Below are 22,715 nucleotides of genomic sequence, written 5' to 3'. Positions count from 1 at the left end.
GTAGTCCCACTGCTATTGCCCTCTAAAAACTCTGTTTCCCATCATTCATGAGAGATGACGTCAAGCGCGGTCAAACAGAGCCTTGTCTACGATTGGCGAGTTGTGGCACTTAACTGTCATGGCGGTAGGCTGTATCCGCGTGTAGATTTTAGGTCATTTGGGTGTATATTAGTCAAAGTGGGTTTGATATAGAGTTTTTTATATTTTATTTCTTAAATAATTTATTTTGTAATTATGTACAACTGGTGTTAGTCACACCTTCAGAAATGCTGCGGCAGGCGACGCGGCTGTGCACTCACTTTCCTGTGAGGTCGTGCACAAGATCATATCTTTCAGGTACATTTTCTCTTTTTCCTAACGGAGTGTTTGCCAGTGGCTGTGGACATGTTATACAGACTTTACAAACGGGCCTGGTTTAGGGTGAGTCATATGGATCAATACGTCAATAGGTCCAGGGCAGCGGTACACAGACAGACTGACACCTGAAGGCTGGGGGGGGGGGGGGGGGCTTCAGGAATTAAGTGGCTTTTCCTACTGCTTCTGTGAAGCTGTTTAAGATAAGATGTGCAAAAACGTGATTTTTATTTTAAGAACACATGAAAATTATAGCTCCCATTTATTACGTTTGGATTCATTCGTTCATTTTTGTACCAGCTTATCCAGACATAGAGAGGGCTTGTGCGCATTGATGGATAATTCTATTTAAATACCCCATGTGCCATCAGCAGCTTTTGTGGTGTTTTGATGTATTGTATTTTGTGTGTCTTTTATTTGTTAATGAAAGATTTCCAATTTACTGATTACTTTAGACAAGTACAAAGGGTAGGTGCATTGGCAATGCTAATTTGGCCCTTGTTTGTTGGGGGAGTGACCGTGTTCACCCTAAAATGGACTGATTTGCCCTCTAAACATTCCCCTTGTGTTTTTATTCATGTATGTCACATTAATCTGTAGGCACCGTTTGTATGAAAATCTACCCTTTGCCTGTTCAACCATTTCCATGGGGTGTACTTACTTTTGGTAGATAAGGTAGTACTGTACTTTATTGGTCCCTGAAGGAAAATGCACTTCTATCAGATGCAACATCAGACATGGTTCAAGATATTATCTGAGAGCAATACCAATATGATAAGCACATTATACAGACTATGATGATATCCACCTTAATAAAAAGATAAGTGTATGTCCAGTTTCTGTCTCCTTGTCATTCCAAAAGATGGCTCATCACAAACATTTTTAGCATTTCAATGCCTTGCATTTTTCATTCCAACAGAAGGCACATAACAAAACTTAACACTGCTTTTATGCATCCCATACCAAATGGCATATAACAAAGACATATGCATTGCATGGTGCACTGCAAATGTTAACAATGAGGTCTATGTTAATTTGATTGGATTTCAACCCTGTCTTAGATGGGTAGCACCGCTAGTTACAGTATAAAGAAATACTGTCCAACTGGTTAAGGTGGACACGTTGGGAGAAGCAACCCAAAAATAAGCCCTGACACTGTCTCTTTGCATACCATGTTGGAACGGTCTGGTGACTAAAGCTGCTCCAGCAGTTGATGTCATGTAGATGATGGCAACATTAGCCTTGATGGCCTCCAGTTTTTCCATCATCCTCATCATCCTGGGAGGTCGGGCAGTTTAGATGAGTTATTCTGAGTTAAACAGTAAGCTGGCAAACAAATCTGAACCTCTGACCTTGCAGTCCGAAGTCCACTTACCTAACCTTAATACCATACACCTGTGGATCATCCATCCATCCATCCATTGTCTCCCGCTTATCCGAGGTCGGGTCGCGGGGGCAGCAGCTTGAGCAGAAATGGGTTCAAATGTCCAAAAGTAACACAGACAGACTTTTTAAAAACCTGAGTAGGCAAACAAGGAGTTGGAGTAAATAAGACATTTATTTAACCTGACTGCAGCACACAGTCCACAATGAGGATTTGATTATTTCTTAATGTTGTGTTTTATCTTTGTGTGCAGAAAGAAAGAAGTTTTATCAGGATGTCAGCATTAGTCAAGGTGAAGGTAGGTCACTGAGTGCCCTTTGTTCTCCACAGTAACCTTGTCTCCTTGCTGAGGTTTGTGGTGTTTTTAATTGTTTTTTTTTTTTGTTTGTTTTTCCTCCAGGTGGCTTATTTGAGGTCAGTCTGGATCGTAGGAAGCTGAAGACACCTGGGGGCAAATTGTTTGCAGTAGCAAGTGAGCCTTTGGCAATAGCTGTTGCAACAGAATGGGACAGCCAGAAGGACACTTTGAAGTTTTACACAATGCATCTGGTAAGTGAACAATGGCAGTCACATAGACAGTTAAGTTTCTCCTTCCCCTTTGACTTTAAATGCTTTTCACTGAGCTCGCCAACATTCCCAAACATTTTTGCATTTTCATTGAACTCAAGGTTAAAGCAAATTCAACAGAGTACCCGGACAAAAATGCAGTGATTGCTCATATACACATTGAATTCAATATTTCTTTCCCCATTTATGCTTCCTGTTTCTTCTAGAGGTCAGAAGACATAATATTCCTTTACCCATCCCTCTTTTATATAAATGAAACCACTTTGAGCCGGTTTATGAATGAAGGTGAATGCACTAAATATTGTATTGTAATGACTTTTTATGTATTATCTTATTTTATCATGTTTTATTTAGTAGATGCCGCTATTCCAACCAGCTTACAAAAAAAATCTGTAAAGTTAGTTTTAGCGTATGTTGAGAATCTTCTAAGTTAACAAAGAATACAGAACAAAACATTAAAGTAAAGTACAAGAAGCTTAAGCTATAGTTAGTTCTGTGACTAAATGGGGGAAAAAATAAATACACAGCTGGTGGACGAGAGATGTGGCGTGAGGGCCCTGACATGATACCTTACAATGTTAGACACTGTCAGTACTGTGGGCAAGAGTAGATGGTTATGGAATTATATACAAGACAGTAAACTCGGCTGACTCCCCCTTTTATGTGCTTTGGCACGTAATGTGAGAAGCACCAATTACGATAATGGAACTACAGTTTATATATATGGGCAGAAGTTCAGAGCTTTGGGCCTTATATCAAGGGCCACACTGTGTTTAACAGTTTCTAAAGTGCATGAACAGGCTGATTGTGCCATAAACAGTAGAACACCACCTGCTGTGCTAAAACAGTTGCTTAGTGGTAAATCTTTTAAAAAAAAAAAAAAAAAAAAAAAAAAAGTTGGGGTTGCAGCCAAAGAGCCCCTTTTTCTTCTATCTGTTTTGAGATTGAAATTAAAAATAAAAAAATGTATGTTACCTTTAGCATTTCCACCCACCTTAATAAAAGGATATGTGTTCGTGTATCTGTGTCCCTGTTTTTCTAAGAGATGGAGCATCACAAACATTAGCACTGCTTTCACGAATCCCATACCAAATGGCGTATAACCAAGACCTATGCATTGCATATGATGCACCACAAACGTTAACACTGAGGTCTGTGTTGATTACTTAGAGTTTAACCTGGCGTAAAAGGTTAGCACAGCTAGTAATATAGTAAAAGGATAAGTGTCCGTGTATCTGTGTCTCCATCTGGTTACTGTGCCTCTGTAATTCCAACAGATGGTGCATCACAAACATTTGTAGTAATAAAATGCATTGCATTTATCAAATCAACAGATGGCCCAGATCACTAACATTAACGCTGCATTTATGAATCCCATACCAAATAGCAAATAACTGAGGCATATACATTGAAACCTCAACACTGAGGTCTACGTTGATCACTTAGATGGGTAGCACAACTAGTGATACAATAAATCAGTTCCTTTCCATATTCTTTAGTTTTAATGAATTACTGTGTTGTAGATAATAGCTAAATGGTGAACTTATTTTGTGTCCTTTTTTCCTTTCATGGAGTAATATTGATTGTGATTTTAAGCTAGTATTGTTTATTTTCTTTTTACAGTTATTTTTCCTTTGGTAATTTTATTGTTGATACAGTATGTGTTGACTTTGAGCAGGTAGCTGAGTAGTGTGATATTGTTGCTAAGGTTGAGAAAGAGGGGATTATATTTACTGCAATGAATACCTGTTGGGTAGTTATAAGGATTTTTTAAAAACTTTTTTGGATTCCTTGTGTCATGTAGGAGAAAAAGGGAAAAAAACACTAACATTAGTCAGAGACCTTCCACAACTATTAGTTGTACATCAATCAATGCCATTTGCTTGAATTGTAATCTTCTGTGTTTGAAAGATGTTGAGCCACCATAAGCGTATTTGTGCTCTATTTTTAACCAAATGATATTATAAAATCCTGGTAAAAAGCAGGTATTTAATGTAGCCAACAAACACATGTACAGTAGAACCTCTGGTCATGAATGTTTTTCCGAACACGTACAAATCGGGTTACGATCAAATAGTTGCCAAAATTTTGTATATGTTCATGACCACATGCTCTGGTGGTGAACAAAAACACTGATGGCCAGTTTCCCTACGCGCATTCGTATGCACCAATGATTTCCCATTCTCCGTTTCCCATTTTCTTTTGTTTGCGTATACAGGGCCTAACAAAGCAGCTGATGTTGCAAAAGGAGTTATAATGTTAACCAAGCAGAGACCTCAAGTGCTGGAAGAGGTAGAAAAACTGTTGCTAGTGTGGTTGAACGAGAATCAACTTGCAGGGTATGATAGCGTAAGTGAGCCGATCATATGCGAGAAAGCCAGGAAGATTCATGGCGATTTGCTGAAAAAAAAAATCCTTCTTCGAGTGGCAAAGGTGAGGAATTTAAAGCCAGTAGAGGATGATGTGAAAAGTTTTGCAAGAGAAGTGGCATTTAATTTTTTTTCCCTGTGCTTAAAACTCATAAAAAAAGTGTTTGCAGTGAGCAGTTCATAAGAGTCTAGCGCAACTCTTACAATGTTAGTTTTCTCTGTTGTTCAAGGTTTTCTCAGCGTTATTCAATGTTTTTACATTTAGTTTACTATTACGCTGTGCATTCAATGGTGTAATTAACTATTTTTGTGCTTAAAAATCTATATACAGTATTATTTACATATAGTTTGTACGATCTGGAACAGATTAATTGTATTTACATACAATCTTACGGGGAAATTACTTTCGGGTCGCATCCAGAGTTTTGGAACGAATTACGGTCGTGACCAGAGGTACCACTGTAATTACATTTTTTTTTTGTATCGGTGTTGTTTTTGAATAGGACTCATTGTTACAAAAATGTATAAAAAACAACAATGTGATAACTGGCACTTTGATTAAGTAATCAAAAATGTAAAATTCTCCAACTGTCATATCAGTTAACTAAATCCCTAAGTGCACCTGAATGTTGTGCCATGCATGCATTTTCTAACTTGTTTCTCTTACAGTTGAAAGTAAAATATATAATACAGGTGACTGGAATCTTTCATTGTTGTGCCATATTGTTTCAGGCATTTCATGTCAAGTCAGCAGTCGTCTGAACTATGAGCTGGCTGATGTAACTAAAATGAGCATTGTTGCCATTGAAAAGGTTTTTGAAACTCTCTAGAAAGGAAATTTGTTAAGATAAAATAAAATTGGGAATACAGCACTTATTTTCTGTTATCTTTAATGAGAACAGGGTTCCAGGTTTTGTTTACTGCAGTGAAGCCATAATAATTCTAGCATAAAGCAGTAATAAGTTGGGGATCTCGGGTCAAAGAGAGACAGATTGTTTAAAAGTCTGTTATTACTACAAAAGTGCATCCAAGAGTAAAGTAATAGGATAGAAAAAAAATTGTCTCAAAGTGTTATGAAGGGTTATCTTTAAAGAAACTGGATCTTCATTTTGCTAATGATGATATAAACTAACTATTGCAAAATGCAAATGGGTAACGACTCCTGGAAGTGATCAGCAGTATGGCATAGCACGTCTAGAAAAGGAAAGGAAAACATGCAACTGTCTGTGTACATTTGCTTTCAATTTTTTTTTTTTTTTTTGTATACGTATGAATTACATTTGAATCATGACATTTGATCTGAAAGTCTTGGTTTAGATTTCCCTGTCTGGGTATAACTATTAAAATCACAGTACCTTTTGTGCTCACCTTTAAATAGAGTTTCCTAGGATGCTCTATAATGAGTTTATCTTTCCACCCATCGACGAAGTTCTACTGTAGCAAACATACACGGAAGTACCACTGCTGGCTAACTCTGGGCCGGTTTATTAGTGCTCAGCCTAACAATATCTGTTTAAATGATTAGAGGAAATTCATGCAAATTCAGGGAAAGCATTAAGGCTGCACTCCAGCCATAAATCCACTCAGTGGTCACTTTATTAACTACTATCTGGTAGTACTCCGTTTCACCTCTGGAACAGTTTGCATCCTTAGAGGAATGCATTGAAGTTTTTGGAAACCTGAATCATGCTGACTCCGTTTTATCATGGAAGAGATCTCAGCCTTGAAATTCCTGCTCCACTTCATCCCAAAGGCACTCTTGGACCTGCAGACTATGAAGGCTGTGAAGGCCATTGGAGTAAATGTTACCGTCATGTTCATTGAATTAGCTTGAGTTTATATGTGCTTTGAGACGTGGTACTTTATCCTTTTAAAAGGAGGTATCCAATGACTACAAAGGGATGTTAATGGTCAGCAGTAATCATTTGGTAGGTCATGGCATTTACGTAAATCATACTGGGTTTGTGTTAAGGGGCCTAATGCATGCTAAAAAACATTATCCCACACCATTACACGATTACATCCAGTCCAAACCTGCTGACTTGAGGCAGGATAGATTCATGGATTCATGTGTTGTGTGTAAAAATCCAAACCTAATATTCGCAGTTTAGAAAGCTGTCATGGTGTGATTGATTTTTGCCACAATTTTGTATGTTTTGGTGTTTGCCTGCCCATTTGCAGCCTCAGCCCCCTTTTCTTAGTTGACAGGGTGCGACCCTTTGTATTCTTTTGCTGTTGTGTCCCGTTCTCTTCAAGGATCATTGTGTTAAGATGCCCTTCTGCACACCTCTGCTGTAAAGTGCTCACCTTTGAGTGTTTGTAGCCTTACTGTTAGCTTGAATTTTTCTGGCCATTCTCTTTTGACCCCTCTCATTAATAAGGGGGTTTGCTGTTTTAATGCACAATTCTGTGTAAACTCCACAGACTGCAATATGTGAAAATCTGAATTTTGCAGTAATTTCTGATATATATACACTAGGGGACTCGCCCCCTGCTCGCTTTGCTCGCCAACCCCCCCCCCCGGCCTGCGCTATGTACCAGCCACTTTGCATCTCTGTTGCCTGTGTTATGAAGAGGAGGCTTAATGCACCCCAAGGAGACGTGGTCGCTCCTCCAAAACCCTCTCTTAAATGGTGATACAATGGGAAACAAATAGTTTGCTTGATCAACTGCTGGCTTGCTGCTGCTGATCTGAATCTCTTGTGGCACTTCGAACATTTAAAAGCCTGTACAGCAGCTGTCCTACTCTTTGTCTTTTATTTCCGGCCCTGGCTGTGGTTAAATCTGTTGGCACAAAGTCTCATCTCGTGGGACATGAGTTTTGATATTTTTTAGTTTTATAATTTAAAAACGGAATAAGAATCTGAAAATCTAACAACATTACATTAAAGTTCGATAAATTCTGAAAAGAATGATACCAAACATATATATGTAGGTTTTAAAATAAGCTCGATTTAAAGCATGACCAAAAAGTCACATAAAATTGTTGCACAAAACTGTTGCACTTTTAGGCTTAGGATTTTATATATTGTGGTAAGCGGCCCGGACACAGACAGGCGGACATCGTTTAAATCGCCACAACATGTTTATTTACAAATACTTATTTACACAGGTGCACACAACCCCAAAACTCCCCCAATAGTCCAGGCCTTCTTGCCAATGCCTTTCTCTCAAGTCTGCCTCCACTCCTCTCCTCCAAGACCTCGTCTTCTCCACTCCCGACTCCAGCAACTGAACAGAGGGAGGCGGCCCCTTTTATAATCATGTGCTCCAGGTGCCTCCCGATAATCTTCTGCCGGCACTCCCCAGTGTGGCGGAAGTACCGGCTGCTCACCCGGAAGCACTCCGGGTGTCCCTGGTCGTCTTCTCCCCAGCACTTCCGGGTGTGGCAGAAGTGCTGAGGACCAGGGCTTTCCAGGCATCGGGGCGCCCCCTGGCGGTGACCACGGGCGCCTATAGGATTGAGCTTCCAAGCTCCGTTCCTGTGGTCCCCAAAGCCACCAGGGTGGTCACCCCCTCATGATCTGGAGGAGGTGTAATCCCTCCTCCGGTCCTTCCGGGCATCCTGGCTGGGTGCGACCCCCAGGCGCTTGCCACAATATATAGAGTAGATTTGGGTTGAAGTTGCACAATTGGCTTTTGGAGGAGCAACCTACACGTTATAACGAGCCAATGGACCAAATAAATTGGTTACTTAATGTGTATTACATAATTTAATATGATGATAAATTGCAGTTAGAAAACAGAATATATTGCATAGATATGACATTCCAATGGAGACATGACACGTTACCTTCAATAAGTGAGTTTGATTCACAATAACATGACTTGCATCTGTGTTTTACAGACCACATTGTGCAACACTGCAATTGATAACCCAACACAGAGAAACAAAGAGCAGATCATCACAGCTGCCCTCAAGTACCTGGAAACAGACACTGTCTGGTAAGGAGAAAAGATGAAAGACAAAATCTACAAAATCTTTTTTTTTTTCCTTCATTTTTACCAACTGAATTCTCGCCTTCAAATTTCTTATTTTTGTTAGTGTGTGGTGTTTTTCATGTTTCAGAAAACATTTAACAAATGTGTCTAGATAAAACAGGTTTACCCCTTATTTCTTTCTGAATGACATTTCTTTTGAGTGCTAGATGAAGTATTAGAGTAGTATGGAGTGGTCACATGACTACCACTGCAAACCTATCCATACTCCCGGAGGGAGCATAGGTAGAGAAATAAAAACTTCTAATTAGCAGCTGGCAAAGCAGTCTGTTGTATTTTTTTTTTTTTTTTTTCTTTTTTTCCCTTTGCTGAGTTGTCACTCACTGCACTCGGGTCCCAATCCAGGTGGTTCGGTGTGTCGTCGGTACAGCAACGCACTATCAGCACATGCTCTTAACCTCTCTCTCTATCTCAACCAGTTACAGGGTAGAGGAGCCCCAAGGCCTGGTAGAATTACAGAAAAATGAATGGGATCCAGTTATACAATGGATCGAAAAAAGGTGAGTTCTAACTGAGCAACTGCCACTACCATCCGAGACTTTCAGTAAATCTAAAGACAATGTCACATTACACGACTTTCGGTTGTGGGGAATGTCACACTGGCTGACTGCAGTTGTTGATTTTGTTACCGGACCATGTCCATTTAAACAAATGAAAATCGTTCAGCATGTCACATTTATTGATTGTATGCTGACCTTCTACAACAGTTCTGCTAGTCTCTTTTTGTGAAAGCCAATACTGTGCTGCCTGATGGAACCACTGCTATATGAAGCGTTAACAGCTATGGTAAGTTCATCTTTAATCTTGGCCCTTGCATTTTTTTTTTTCTTTTCCTAATCAGTCATGGTATGTAAAAATTAAAGATCAGACCGATGAACTTCTGTTTGTGAGGTCCAAAACACCCATGCTCCTTATTTCTTGTTGCTGCATTATTTGCATTGTAATTTCAGATGAGCATTTACAGAGTCCAACCCCACGACTAAAAGACAAAATCAGTCCTGTTTGATTTTGTTGGAGCATATTGCAGATTTTTTTGGACCGAGTTACTGGCTCCATGTCCAGGTTGGGAAGTGATCCTGGATGAGCTGCCAGCCCATGGAAGGGTACACTCAACATCCACACTGTGCTAATTTAGAGTTGCCAGTTCACTTAACGTGTTCAGCGGTCTATTGTGAAAATAAGTGGGACTGGCTGGTGACATGAAACCCAGTTTATTTCATGGAAGCTTGCAGCCGGCACACCCACTAAGATTATGTAAATGAAGGCTATGACTGAAAATCAGTAGAAAATTCATACAATGTGACATAACATTGAGACTGCCATTGTAAATCTTGTGGGTGGTATAGAGTTCTTCATTTAGGAAACGGCATCAAAGATATTTGGGGCTCAAAGGAGCAAATTTGGTCTTATCAAAATTTTTAATACAGGGGTGTCCAGCTCCGGTGGCTGCAGATTTTCATCCTAACCCTTTTCCTAATCATCAGCAGTTTTCACTGCTAATTAATTCCTTTGCCCTTCATTTTAATAGCCCTGTTTTTAAGGATTCAGTCCACTGAATTGATTTGTTTCTTCATTAAATGGCAGCCAAGCAGAAATGAGATGTGAAACGAGCCAACAGATGACCAGCTAAATTGGAATGTCAAACTCCAACCAGTTTCTTAATGAGAAACCAATTCTTGCTGTTAATTAAAGCCATTGTTGAATATCATGACTTGTTGCTGCTCTCATTCTCCCACAGCCGACTGTTGATTTGCTGTTTTTTCTAAGACCACCGTCAAGATGTTTTCGTGACCTGAGCAGACCAACATGACCAAGACCTTTTCAGGTTAGCTGGTCATGTGGCAGCTTGTTTTGTGTTTCATTATTGTTTGGCTGCTTATTAAGGAAAAAGAAACAACTAAGGGGTCAGAGTCGCGTCAATTAAAATTAAGGCAAAACAAGTTAATCAGCAGCAAAAATGGCTCCCTAATTAAGATGGTTAGAATGAAAACCTGCAACCACTGCAGCCCACCAGGACTGGAGTTGGACACCCCTGTCTTAATAGGAGGTTAATGTTTATGTCTTTTCTCTTTATAGATATGATGTTGAGATTGGTTCCTCGTCTAGCATTGCAGGCCCTACCATTCCACAGAGGACAAGGGACACATTTAGCCAACATCTGGCATCGTATGGTTTCTGGGCTTTAACAGGTTAATGAGCACTATTTTATATATTTAACCAAATCCCAAGGTTTCTGCTTTGTGCCCAAGCACAATAGAATAAAGCTAGGCATATCTGTATTAGAAAAAGATAAATAAAAAGAACATTTACTTTACCTTGGCCAGCTAAGGTACTGCACACTAATTTTTACCCAGCATTTTATAATATCTATTTAACATGTTACAGAAAAGATTCATTCAGTTAACAGTTTATGGGTGACAGCAGGTGAAACATAACTGTTTTGCATATCAGCTAACTCCTTGAGTTCCTGTCTTGTATCCAAGTATAATGAAACAAAGACAGGACTTCATCCATCCATCAATTCAACTTTTGTGCCTGCTTCTGCAGGTATGAATAAGAGAGATCTGGTTCAATGTCTGGCATACCAAGGGTTAAGGTGGGAAGTGATCCTGGATGAGATGCCAGCCCATGGGAGAGTACACTCAAACACTCACACTAGGCCACTTTAGTTTCATCAGTCGATCTAACAAGTGCACAGGTCTGCTGAGAAAAATGAGAGACGTTGGCAGGTGACATGATGCTTCAGAAATGTGCAGGGTACCTCGTCCAGCATTACAGACCCCATACCATTCCATAGATGACAAAAGGCACACTTGGCCAACACCTGAGATCATATCATTTCTGAGCTTTAAAAGCTGCAGTAAATGATCGTTGTTTTTGTGTAGAAATGAAAAGGCAGAATTCTTTCAGTTTGAGGACATGGCAGGTGACATGAAGCTAAACCTTGCTAAAGGCCGCTGAAGTACAGGTGAAATAACAAAGAAGGCAGGATGTACTTTGTGTATGTGCATAGATGCCACTCAATCTGTCTCGCTCAATTGTAAATACATTCCTTTGCTAATTTTTTTTTTGTCTAGTGCCCTTGGAAATCTGGTCTAACTTTTTTCTGTCATTGTGGTAGGTTTGGAGTTCGTCATAACACAGCTGAAATCGGTTGTCCTTCCCTTCGCATTGATTGACAGACACCTGACTGTTGAAAAGGCTGTCCTGCTGTCCCGGCTAGAGGAAGAGTATCAGGTGAGAGGGATGGAGGATGTGGGCAGGCGTTGGCATTCTGGAGTAAGACCAGTTTCTAAACTCTAGATCTTGAGTGAACGAGTGGTATGGTTAGCAAATTGATTTGAGAGAGAAGTTGTCTTGGCTTCTGTCCCATGGCTGTATTTACTGATGTGCCATTTTTTTCACCAACACTTTCTTTTGTACACTTTCAGATCCAGCGCTGGGGCAGCGTGGAGTGGGCACATGATTACGATTGTCAGGAGTTACGCTCACGAACTGCAGCTGGGACCCTTTTTGTTCACTTGTGTTCAGAAGCATCAACCATCAAACGAAAACTGCTGCAAGGGTGACAGGCCAAATCAACCTGAGACCTGGCAGCTAGAGCTTGGGACTCATTGTGAGGCAGTCTTAAATGTGAGTGTGCTGTTACACCCCACCTCACTCCTTTTTCCACTGCCGTGATCTGTGCTTGTGTTGGCAGAACTCTTCTCCTTGATGGAAACAGATTTTGCCTATAAATGTTTTAAAGTGGAACAAACCAGGCATCTTATAAAACATACAACTGATATATTTAAAAAATAAATTAAACAAGGAGAGTGGTGGAACTAGAAGTCATTCTTAAGCTGATCGTGTTGAGTAGAGGCAAAGCTGCCTAGGCTGCATGGCGGAGCTCGTACTTAGCAGCATTGTCCCGCAGATGGTTAGTGTACTGGTTGATCTCTGAAACACGGTTGCGATTGCGAGTCTTTTCTTCCCGGTGTACCTGCAAAGAAATTGGGAGAGAAAGAAAAATTGAATCATGGCATACTTCTAAAAACGTGACTGAGCTGTCTTGTATCTAGAGAGGAGCTGGCTTCTGCAAATGGCAGAAGAAACAGGCCAAAATATTCTGAATAAATGGTGCAACAACCATTATAGTTATAATAGTTAGATGAGGTTTAGGTTGATGTAGTGTTTTTTTTTTTTTTTTTTTTTTTTTTTTAAATTTGAAATAAGAAAATGAAGTGACTGTCCATCCTGGCATCTTAAAGTGTACTGGGTACTGTTGAGAGTTCAGCATTTAATTTGAAGACATGGCCACACAGTACTTTCAAAGTACGACCATTGAGTAGTGTAAACTCCTCATCTTCAGTATGCTTGTACTGCTAATATAGGTGCCACCGTTTTTTGTGAATGTCACTACTTTTATAAAGTGAAAAAGTATTGTGAGTTGAAATCATTTAGAAGTTAAAAGCACACTTGTGCTGTTTATGTTACTCCTTGTTTCTTTGTGGCCAGGAAATGCAACATCTGCCTGGAAAATATTTGTCCACAACATTGGCAGATTTATGGTTGTTAATCCACAACAAATCAGGTCTTTTTCACCCATTCAGTAGACATTGAAAAGGATAAATTGTGCTGTAAACATCTGTGAATTATTTTATTAATCTGCACGTATTAGGCAGAGTTTTATCATTTAACTTTGAAGGTGCCATGTGACAAATGTGACATTTGATTTACACTGTGAATTTCATGCCTACTTTACACCTACATTTTAAAACTTCAGTTGATCTTGTCCATAGATGTTTTACAAAATTTCTCAATTCCTCTGAAGAATTACAGATTAATGTGGGCTTCAGCATTTCCTGTTGCCTAGTGGGATTTCTTAGCTATGGTGCTGTTTAATAACCATCTATCCTATTTTCGACACAAAGTTGTAGGGTAGCAGCAATGTAAGCGTCCCAAGGACTCTCTAATTCCACAGATTTTTACAATGGTGAGCTTGACATATGGTCCTCTATTGGTGGTCATGAGTGCAAACTAATCATCCTCATAGCCATTTATGCTGATGTCCCATTTTGGCACAGCTTACTGAGAGGTCCTGAATCTCTGGTCACTAAAGAGCCTTGGGCAGTCTTCAAAAACAGTAGGGTGTCTGGCAATATTCTGTGTAAATTGCCCATTGTGACCAAATGTATTGTGGCCTACTCCAATGTTCTGTGTAAATTGCCCATTGTGGCTGAATCCCTTCTGGCCCCCTAATCATCCAGTGTTTGTAATTGGCTAACTATCTCATTAACCCATTCCCACCTAATAGGTAATATGTGGGTGAGTGTACTGGCTGGATGCTGCACATTGGTGGCGGTTGAAGTGGCTCCCCATTGTCCATGTAAAGCACTTTGTGTGTTTAGAAAAACGCTATATAAATGTAATTATGTCTCTGTCTCTTATGATGTCAACTATGATTATGCCCTAATAATGTTGAAGGCACAGGACTGGCACCCTCTATCTCTTGAATTGACATCTCAAACCCCATACCCCTCCCCTTATAGGATTGTCCTATTTGTTGGACTTATTCCATGTTTACCCAGGTTACCTGGTTTCCCCCAAATCTTTTTCCTCCACTCTCTGTGGTACCTGGTGTCCCTTGAGGTGAGACCTAATCTTTGCATATCATCTGACACCACTTAGACACCACATCTTCTTTAGCTGATCTCTGGGCCTCATCCTCTCTACTTCTATCCTGATGTACCTTCTCACAGATGTCGAACTCTGGTCCTGGAGGGCCGCAGTGACTACAGATTTTCTTTCTTACCCTTTTCCTAATCAGTGGGCAGGTTTCACTGCTAATTAACTTCTTTTCCCTTCAGTTTAATAACCCTGTCTTTGAATATTCAGTCCTGAATTGATTCTTTTTATCATTAAATGGTAGTCAAACAGAACTGAGACATAAAATGACCAGGTAAATTTTGACTTCAAACTCCAACCAGTTTCTTAACGAGAAGCCAATTCTTGACTTGTTGCTGCTCTCATTCTGCCACAGCAGACTTTTACAAAACTGTTGATTTTCTAATTTTTCTAAGAACACAATCAAACGTCTTGGTGACCTCGGAGATCATCCTTACTGAGACCATCGCCCTTCTTTACCTCCACATATTGTGTGATCGGCAAAGGCTAGCTGGTCATGTGGCGGCTCTTTATGGGCCTCATTATTGTTTGGCTACTAATTTAGGAAAAAGAAACAACTAAGGGGCCTGAGTCACGTTAATTAAAACTAAGGCAAAAGAAGTTAATCAGCAGCCAAAACTGGTCACTTATTAAGAAGATAGTTAGAATGAAAACCTGCAGCCCTCCAGGACCGGAGTTCAACACCCCTGTAAACCAATCCACACTCGTAAGCCACCTCAGTGGTTTCTCCTCAGCAGAACACCCGTCACCTCCACACCTATTCTTTCTCTTTTCTCGGCATTCATCTTTCTCCTACTTTGTGACACAATGCAGGTCTGACCCATACCCCAAGTCTATCATAATTTTTTAAATACCTTGGACAGAAGTTTCAAGGCAGTAAATTATAAACAAGTTCACGTCAATGAACATGAAACATCCCAGAGTGGCATAACACTGTACACACAAATTTTTTAGTCTTGCTCTTTACCTGTGTGACCACATTTGCACACCACTTGTTAGCTCTTGTCACTATTGAGTCCTCTCTGTTATCAATCTTCAGAAGGTGCATGTCATGAGAGCCGCTGACTGCGTTATTAACTGTGTCTTTATCCACAAAGAGCTGCAAAGCAATAAAACAAAATGACACGAGTTAAGTGGCAGGTCTGTGACACAAGGCCTACTTAAATGCACATCGTGATAGACAAGTGTAACCCTAATATCAATCAAATTGCTCATACTGCATACATTTTGAACAAGTGGAACACAACCAATCCTTTTTTTTTAATCCTTCCATAACAGCTACTGTCCACCAGAAATTCATTTAACTGACCATTCTGACGTCTTCAGGGATATCCTCGTCAAATTCATCCCTCTTGGCCTTCTCTAGGGTGTTGATGGCAATTTCCAGCACTTTCTCATTGTAGTTGCCCTCCAAGTCCCGCAGTTGAGCGATTGTGGATCCAGTTAAGGAACAGTAGGAGGAGAGATGAACTGAACCCAAGGCAACGCTCGTTTGTAGTAACTTAAGAGGAATTACAGGTGCCACCTAATTTGACAGATTTGCATATCGAAGATCAAACCTGTCAGGTCTTTGTGATCTGCAGCTTCCCATTCTGCTGTGTCATTTTGTCAGTTCTGTACCCTGAATCTGTTTGCACATCTGCATATGTGTCCAGAAAGTGTATATGTACATCCTTGGATTGTATCCAATCTAGGGGTGTGCAGTGTGATAAATTTCGATATTTGTAAAAGTGAATGTGCAGATATTCTGTTAACGGCTAAAGAGCCAAAACAAGAAAAAATCGTTTCCCACTAGTCGGAACGCATGTTATCTGAGACTTAAAAGAGTATGCTTAACATGACGTTAATGAAACGTGTTTGAGAATTTAAAGAAAAGCCAAGCAAAATGACACCTTTTATTGGCTAACTAGAAAGATTACAATATGCAAGCTTTCGAGGCAACTCAGGCCCCTTCTTCAGGCAAGAGAATTTAAACAAATATACATCAGAACTTAAACATGTTGTAGGTGGCACAAGGAATGGATGGACATCCTGGCCAGGAGGCAGGAAGATCCCTTACCTGGATGGGAGGCCCCAAGTGAACATAAAGGCATCCTGGCCAAGAGACCTGGACTAGGTGACCCTAATGGGTGGATGGACATCCTAACCAGAACTGATGATTCCTTACTCAGTTGAGAAGCCCCAAATAAATGGCATGGGGTTCCGACCAGACATGGGCCTAATACCTTCCCTGGCCATGATAAAAGAAGAGGACAGGCAAGGACCATCTCTGGCAGATGTTTAATCCCCCCAACATGTGTATGTGGCAGTAGCCCTTCATATTGGCGCACATTCAGGAACCAGCAGGGAATGCTGGGAGTTGTAGTCTGGCAGTACAGCCCTGCTGGGGTCCATGGGTTCCACAAGGGGGTGCTACAGGGAGGTGTGCTCCCCAATATATGGGACTCCCTGGAAGTACTTCCATCAGGCAGTGGCACCGACACTGGAAGTACTCCCGGGTCCTCAATAAAAGGGACTGCACTCCCTTATCCAGCCGAGTCGGACCTCGGAGGAAGGAAGGCAGCACTCAAGTGGAGGAGGGCAGTGTGGTGGTGAGAGGAGAGAGAGTAACTTTGGGAGAGAGAGAACCCATGCTTTGTTTTTTGTCACTTTTGGAGGTAGCGTGTTGAATTTTGATTAGAACCCGAGACTGCATTGTGTGTTCGTATTTGGGGCTAGCTGATGGCCCGGTTCATTTATGATGTTCTTGAATAAATCAATTCGCACCCCCTTACTCTTTTCATGACACTTTGTTTATTTGATCCATTTCAGTGGCAACACAACCCTTTGTGTCTCAGGTTGGTGCAGGGGCATTTCACTATCAATATACTGCCAAACCTGACTTTTCTTTTTTGTGGACGTCGGGACTTTCTGACATCTCACCATGTCATATTAGGAGAATTCCCAGATTGTAATTTCATCATTCGAATAATTGTGTATTGCAATGGTTAACCGTTTATTCAACTACCCCAGCCTCATCCCCAATCTTGGCATTTAATGTATTTGTCCCCTGGAGGCAAATCTAGTGAGATGCCTTCATTCTATAGTTACCCCTTAGAAACCTGATGTACCACGTGCATCTTCATGTCAGACCACCATGAAATCTGATCCAGTTTTGCTCAAGTCAAAGTTTCGTACCTACAGCTTCACTCAATGACGACTGAAGTGAGCAGGCCTCTGGGTCGTAGAGTGTCCTGATATGGGTAATAGTGATGTAGAATCTCTATGTGCTTATGTGGTATAGTATGTCTGCGGCTCAGAAGAAAAGGCCAGTTTTTAAATAAATAAATAAATGCCGCACTCACTGCTTAAGGAGGGGGGTGTGGTAATGTGGCCGGAGCGGTTCCTGGGCGCGATACGGGCATGAGGGTTTCTGCACTGAAGTGCACTAGTGTGGGATCTCCCATGTCTGTAATTGATGTCGAGAGCTGCTAATCGCCACACTTGTGCCACGTCCCCATTATAAATGGTAGGAGTGTGAGTGCGGAGGGGGAGATCAAAAAAGATAGCTGAGGTTAATGGAAAGAGTGAGAGAAGAAGGCAAGAGGTGAAGAAGCCGGTGTGGGAGTGAGTGAGCGAGAATCGCAGTAGTAATGGCAGGCAGCTGAGAAGTGAGTCCTAGCATGGTGTTTGGCTGGCACGGGGCGGGGCGGGGGGGATTGGGACACTCCTGCCAAGTTTTTCAGAGGAGAAGGAGTGACCAGGATCGAGGGAGTTGGTGAGGCTTGTGAGAGTGAGCGCCCTGGTCGCTGGGGAGCCAGAGCCTCGGTTTGGAGGGAGCTGTATGAAGCCAGGGGTTGGAATTATTTCCCCCCCACCGGCACCGATCATGCGACATCTTTTTGTACGTTTGTTTACTTGACTGACGCAACTTATAACATTTATGATACAACTGGTGACATTTCTTTTTGGTTTTCCAATTGGAGCACAGGCAGGCCAAGTGATTCGCTCAGGGTCATACACTGGTGTCAGTAGTGGGATCTGAACCAACAACCTTGGGGTTTAAAGTCCAAAGCCTTAACCACTGCATCCTCGTCACCATCTTTTTTTTATTTTGTTGCCTGTAATTTGATAGGTTTGACTCCAATCCTAGCCAAAAGTCATTTTTTTTAGTCCCCCAAAGTCTGTTACTCACCCATTTGCAGCATCTTGCCAGACCACTCAACAAAAGGATATAAGCCCTGAACATACTCGATGAAATTGACCACCATTTCCGTCATGTTTCTTTCGAAATCCTCACTTATGTCCTAAAAAAAAATGAATGCCTTCTAGTCAGTGATTTCTCAGAATTTATGGTTCTGAATAATTTCGTAGAATTTTACAAAGACCCCCCCCCCCCCCATGCCCTGGGGAGGTCCTACCTTAAGCTGCTCTAACAGCTGCATCTCCAACATCATGAGTGAGTTGTGCAGCTCTCCAATGTCACTGTGGTACTGCGCCAGGCGTGATTTCAGCTGCTCCTCGTCTGTGATTTCTTGAATGTCTCTGTGAAACTGAATGCACGACCTGATTATTTATATGTAAGATAACCGTTCCATCTAAATAATATCCAAATTTAAAACATATACAGTGCATTCAGAAAGTTTTCAGACCCCTTCAATTTCTTTTTTTTTTTAATTTTTATGTTGCAGCCTCATTTAAATTTATTTTTTCCCCTACTCAAGCACACACAAGACCACAGAATGAAAAAATAACATTTTAGGAATGTTTGCGAATGTATTTAAAAACTGAAATATCTCCCGGACACAAGCGTTCAGCCCCTTTACTCAGAATTAATAGCATTATAGGCCCCCTCCCCATACACCCACTCACAGGAATAAAAATGTAAATGGTCGATAAAATTAAACATTGTGACACCACCAGGGGGCGTACAGCCACCCTAACCCAGACACACACAGGCAGAACACCCAGTTAATTTACAGCAAAACACACTGTGCACAAATCACCAACACAACAGTCCCTTCTTCCATTTAAGATTTAAGGAGGTCACTGTGGTCTTGGGAACCTTTAGTGCTGAAGACATTTTTTTTTTTGTAGGCTTCCCCAGATCAGTGCCTCAACACAATAATAATTCTTTGCAAATATATAGCGCTTTTCTCACTACTCAAAGCGCGCAGCAATTGCAGGTCAGGGGCCCAACAGAGCAGAGTCCCTATTGCCATTTACGGGATTCGAACAGGCAGCCTTCCGAATGCCAGTGCAGATCCCTAGCCTCAGAGCCACCACTCCACCCATATCTTCTAAGCACTACAGGCAATTCCTTTGACCTCATATCTTGGTTTTTACTCCCTTGTGGGACCTTCTATAAACAGAAGTGTTTGTCACTTAATCATATCCAGTCAGTTGAATCAACTACAGGTTGGCTCCAAACATCTCAACGCTGATCAACAGAATGGGATGCACCTGAGCCAAAGCATAGGGGACGTGGTGTTGCCGTACAATGCAATACAATACAGTTTAATTTTTTATAGCCCAAAATCACACAAGAAGTGCCGCAATGGGCTTTAACAGACCCTGCCTCTTGACACCCCCCAGCCTTGACTCTGTAAGAAGACAAACTCCCAGACAAAACCCTTGTAGGGAACAAATTGAAGAAACCTTAGGAAAGGCAGTTCAAAGAGAGACCCCTTTCCAGGTAGGCTGGGCGTGCAGTGGGTGTCAAAAAAAAAAGGAAATTACAATACAATACATAGAACACAAGTAATCCTCAATACAATATAATAGTGCAATAGAAATATTAGAAGGACAGAGCAGAATTTAACAGTAGATGATATCCCATAATATGATTTGGATTTGTTGAGAGTCCTGGAGACCTCGGCCATCAAGCTGCCTCCCCCTACTGGCCATTCCACAGCTGGGATAGCACTGGGCCAGCCAATCCGATGAAAGGACCCCTCTACCCGACGATTCCTGTGATCCTCCATCAGAGATGACTTTACCTTAGGTAGGCAAAACAACTTGGCAGGTGGGCCGTGGCACCAAGTGCCACATTTGAGTACAGAGACGAGAAACAGAATAGGTGAGGGTTAGTAACAAATTCTAACTATCATGTTACTTATGTTTTAGTGCTGATGACTAACAACAGAGATGCAGTCTGTACAGTTAATCAGCAGCTCTTGTCAGGGTGTGCTAAACTGAAGTCTTCAGCTGGGATTTGAAAACTGAGACCGAAGGGGCATCTCTTATAGTAGCAGGCAGACCATTCCACAGGTTAGGGGCCCTGTAACTAAAAGCTCAACCTCCCACTGTTATTTTATTAATCCTTGGAATGCTAAGCAGACCGGCATCTTGAGACCTTAATGTGCGCTTTGGTTTTGTAAGTCAAGATAAGTTCAGACAAGTAAGCGGGACCTGGGCCATTTAAGGCTTTATATGTTAAAAGGAGGATTTTGAAATCTGCCCTAAACTTAACCAAGAGCCAATGTAAGGATTTAAGAACTGGAGTGATGTGTTTGAATTTTCTAGTTCTTGTAATAATTCTTGCAGCAGCATTTTGGATTAACTGGAGGTTGTATAAAGAACAGTTTGAACATCCAGTGAACACTGGATTGCAGTAGTCAATCCTTCTAAAAATAAATGCATGAATTAATTTCTCAGAATCCTGTTTATTTAGAAAGCGCCTTATTTTCCCTACATTTTTAAGATGGAAGTAACATGATTTGGACACCTTTGTAATATGTGCTTTAAATGACATGCTAGAGTCAAAGATAACTCGTAGATTGTGAGCGGATTCAGTAAAATTAATGGGGATTCCAACTGAGTTAAATGATGATAAAATATTGTTGTGATCAGCGTCAGCTGTACCCACCTCACAATGAGCCACCTGGACTAGGACCCAAGTGGTGCTTCAGCACCACACTGGAACAGTGGCTGGAGTGCCAATTGAATACTTGGGTCAATCAAATATGTTAATTTTTATTTCTAAAAAATTTGCCAAAAATTCTATAATTCTGTTTGTGTTTTCTCATTCTGGAGTATTGAACTTTGCTTGATGAGAAAAAAAAGAAATGGTTTTAGCATAGGGGTGGCACGGTGGTGCAGTGGGTAGTGCTGCTGCCTCGCAGTAAGGAGACCCAGGTTTGCTTCCCGTTGTCCTCCCTGCGTGGAGTTTGCATGTTCTCCCCGTGTCTGCGTGGGTTTCCTCCCACAGTCCAAAGACATGCAGGTTAGGTGGATTGCTGATCCTAAATTGTCCCTAGTGTGGGTGTGTGTGTGTGCCCCGCGATGGGCTGGCACCCTGCCCGGGGTTTGTTTCCTGCCTTGCGCCCTGTGTTGGCTGGGATTAGCTCCATCAGACCCCCGTGACCCTGTAGTTGGTATATAGCGGGTTGGATAATGGATGGATGGTTTTAGCATAAGGCTGCAACATACAGTAACCGGTCATCTACTGTTGAATTCTGCTCTGTACTTGTAATATTTCTATTGCACTATTCTACTCGTGTTCTGTTTTGTGTACTGTATTGTATTGACCCCCTTACCCCCACGCCCAACCTACCTGGAAAGGGGTCTCTCTTTGAACTGCCTTTCCCGAGGTTTCTACCATTTTTCCCTACTAGGTTTTTTGGGAGTTTTTCCCTTGTCGTCTTAGAGAGTCAAGGCTGGGGGGCTGTCAAGGGGCAGGGCCTGTTAAAGCCCATAGCGGCACTTCTTGTGTGATTTGGGGCTATACAAAAATAAATTGTATTGTATTGTCAGACAAGGTCAGGTTGGGGAGCATGCACTGGCACAGCGTGTGGCCACACTCACCGCATGATGAAACAGCTCAGGATCCTGGTTGGGATCTCCACAGTCCAGTAACCAACCTCCAGAAATGTCCCTCTATCTGTGTGTTATGTGGGTGTCCCCTTGGCCTGGTCCAGCCACTTGGATCCTCAACAACAAGGATCCTGCGAGCTGGATCACCCTCGGGTAATCATGCCACATGGCCGTAGTGCTGTAACTGACGCTCCCTCACAATGCAGGTCATATGCCTCTGTAATGGACTAGAATTCAGTATTTTAAGGAAAATTACATTTCTGTGTGTTGCTTAGTGTAATGGGCTATAAACCAGTGTTTTAAAGAAAAGGCAAAATTTCTGGAAAACTGTGCTACAGGTTATTGTTGATGGCTATGTACAGGATATAAATATTTACCTGTCTTGCTAAAGAGTCACCTACTTTGAATAGTCAGACTGCTTTGATTTAGTATCTCATCTATACACAATGTGGCGATACAGAACTGCCTGCTTCCTTTGAAAATTAACGAGTCCTGGGGACATTGGTTTCTAATCAAGTTCGTTTTGTATGTAAGTAAGTAAGTAAGTAAGTGAACTTTATTGTCATTCATACCATACAACA

At 41.4% G+C, this 22,715-nt stretch overlaps 3 protein-coding genes across 3 annotated transcripts in view; 1 reads left to right on the top strand and 2 right to left on the bottom strand.

Moving 5' to 3' along the window:
* The window catches only part of LOC114661106 (retinoic acid-induced protein 1), a 684,250-nt gene that overhangs the window by 260,832 nt on the left and 400,703 nt on the right, over positions 1-22,715 (bottom strand).
* Positions 98-12,490, top strand: atpaf2 (ATP synthase mitochondrial F1 complex assembly factor 2). The gene is made up of 8 exons (XM_028814244.2): positions 98-336; positions 1,992-2,036; positions 2,139-2,287; positions 8,522-8,619; positions 9,093-9,173; positions 10,750-10,862; positions 11,795-11,910; positions 12,105-12,490. The coding sequence occupies exons 1-8, from the start codon at positions 267-269 to the stop codon at positions 12,240-12,242; spliced, it is 810 nt and encodes a 269-aa protein (XP_028670077.1). The 5' UTR covers positions 98-266; the 3' UTR covers positions 12,243-12,490.
* The window catches only part of LOC114661107 (dynein regulatory complex subunit 3-like), a 34,603-nt gene continuing 24,411 nt past the window's right edge, over positions 12,524-22,715 (bottom strand). Inside the window, exons 8-12 of the mRNA XM_028814243.2 lie at positions 18,741-18,872; positions 18,556-18,626; positions 15,650-15,773; positions 15,308-15,439; positions 12,524-12,655 (exon numbers count right to left, since the gene is read on the bottom strand). Of these exons, the coding sequence (XP_028670076.1) occupies positions 12,545-12,655; positions 15,308-15,439; positions 15,650-15,773; positions 18,556-18,626; positions 18,741-18,872 (570 nt within the window). The 3' untranslated portion in view covers positions 12,524-12,544. The remainder of the gene's footprint in view (positions 12,656-15,307; positions 15,440-15,649; positions 15,774-18,555; positions 18,627-18,740; positions 18,873-22,715) is intronic.

The sequence above is a fragment of the Erpetoichthys calabaricus genome, chromosome 11 (genome assembly GCF_900747795.2).
Source record: "Erpetoichthys calabaricus chromosome 11, fErpCal1.3, whole genome shotgun sequence".
Taxonomy (NCBI): domain Eukaryota; kingdom Metazoa; phylum Chordata; class Cladistia; order Polypteriformes; family Polypteridae; genus Erpetoichthys; species Erpetoichthys calabaricus.
Note: the sequence above shows the minus strand (reverse complement) of the source record. Positions and strands in the feature narration are given on the sequence as shown.

Coding starts and splice junctions, on each gene's coding strand:
- atpaf2 (XM_028814244.2), top strand. CDS start 267: ATGCTGCGGCAGGCGACGCGGCTGTGCACTCACTTTCCTGTGAGGTCG. Junction 2,037..2,138: donor CAGCATTAGTCAAGGTGAAG/GTAGGTCACTGA, acceptor TTTTTCCTCCAG/GTGGCTTATTTGAGGTCAGT. Junction 9,174..10,749: donor ATACAATGGATCGAAAAAAG/GTGAGTTCTAAC, acceptor TTCTCTTTATAG/ATATGATGTTGAGATTGGTT.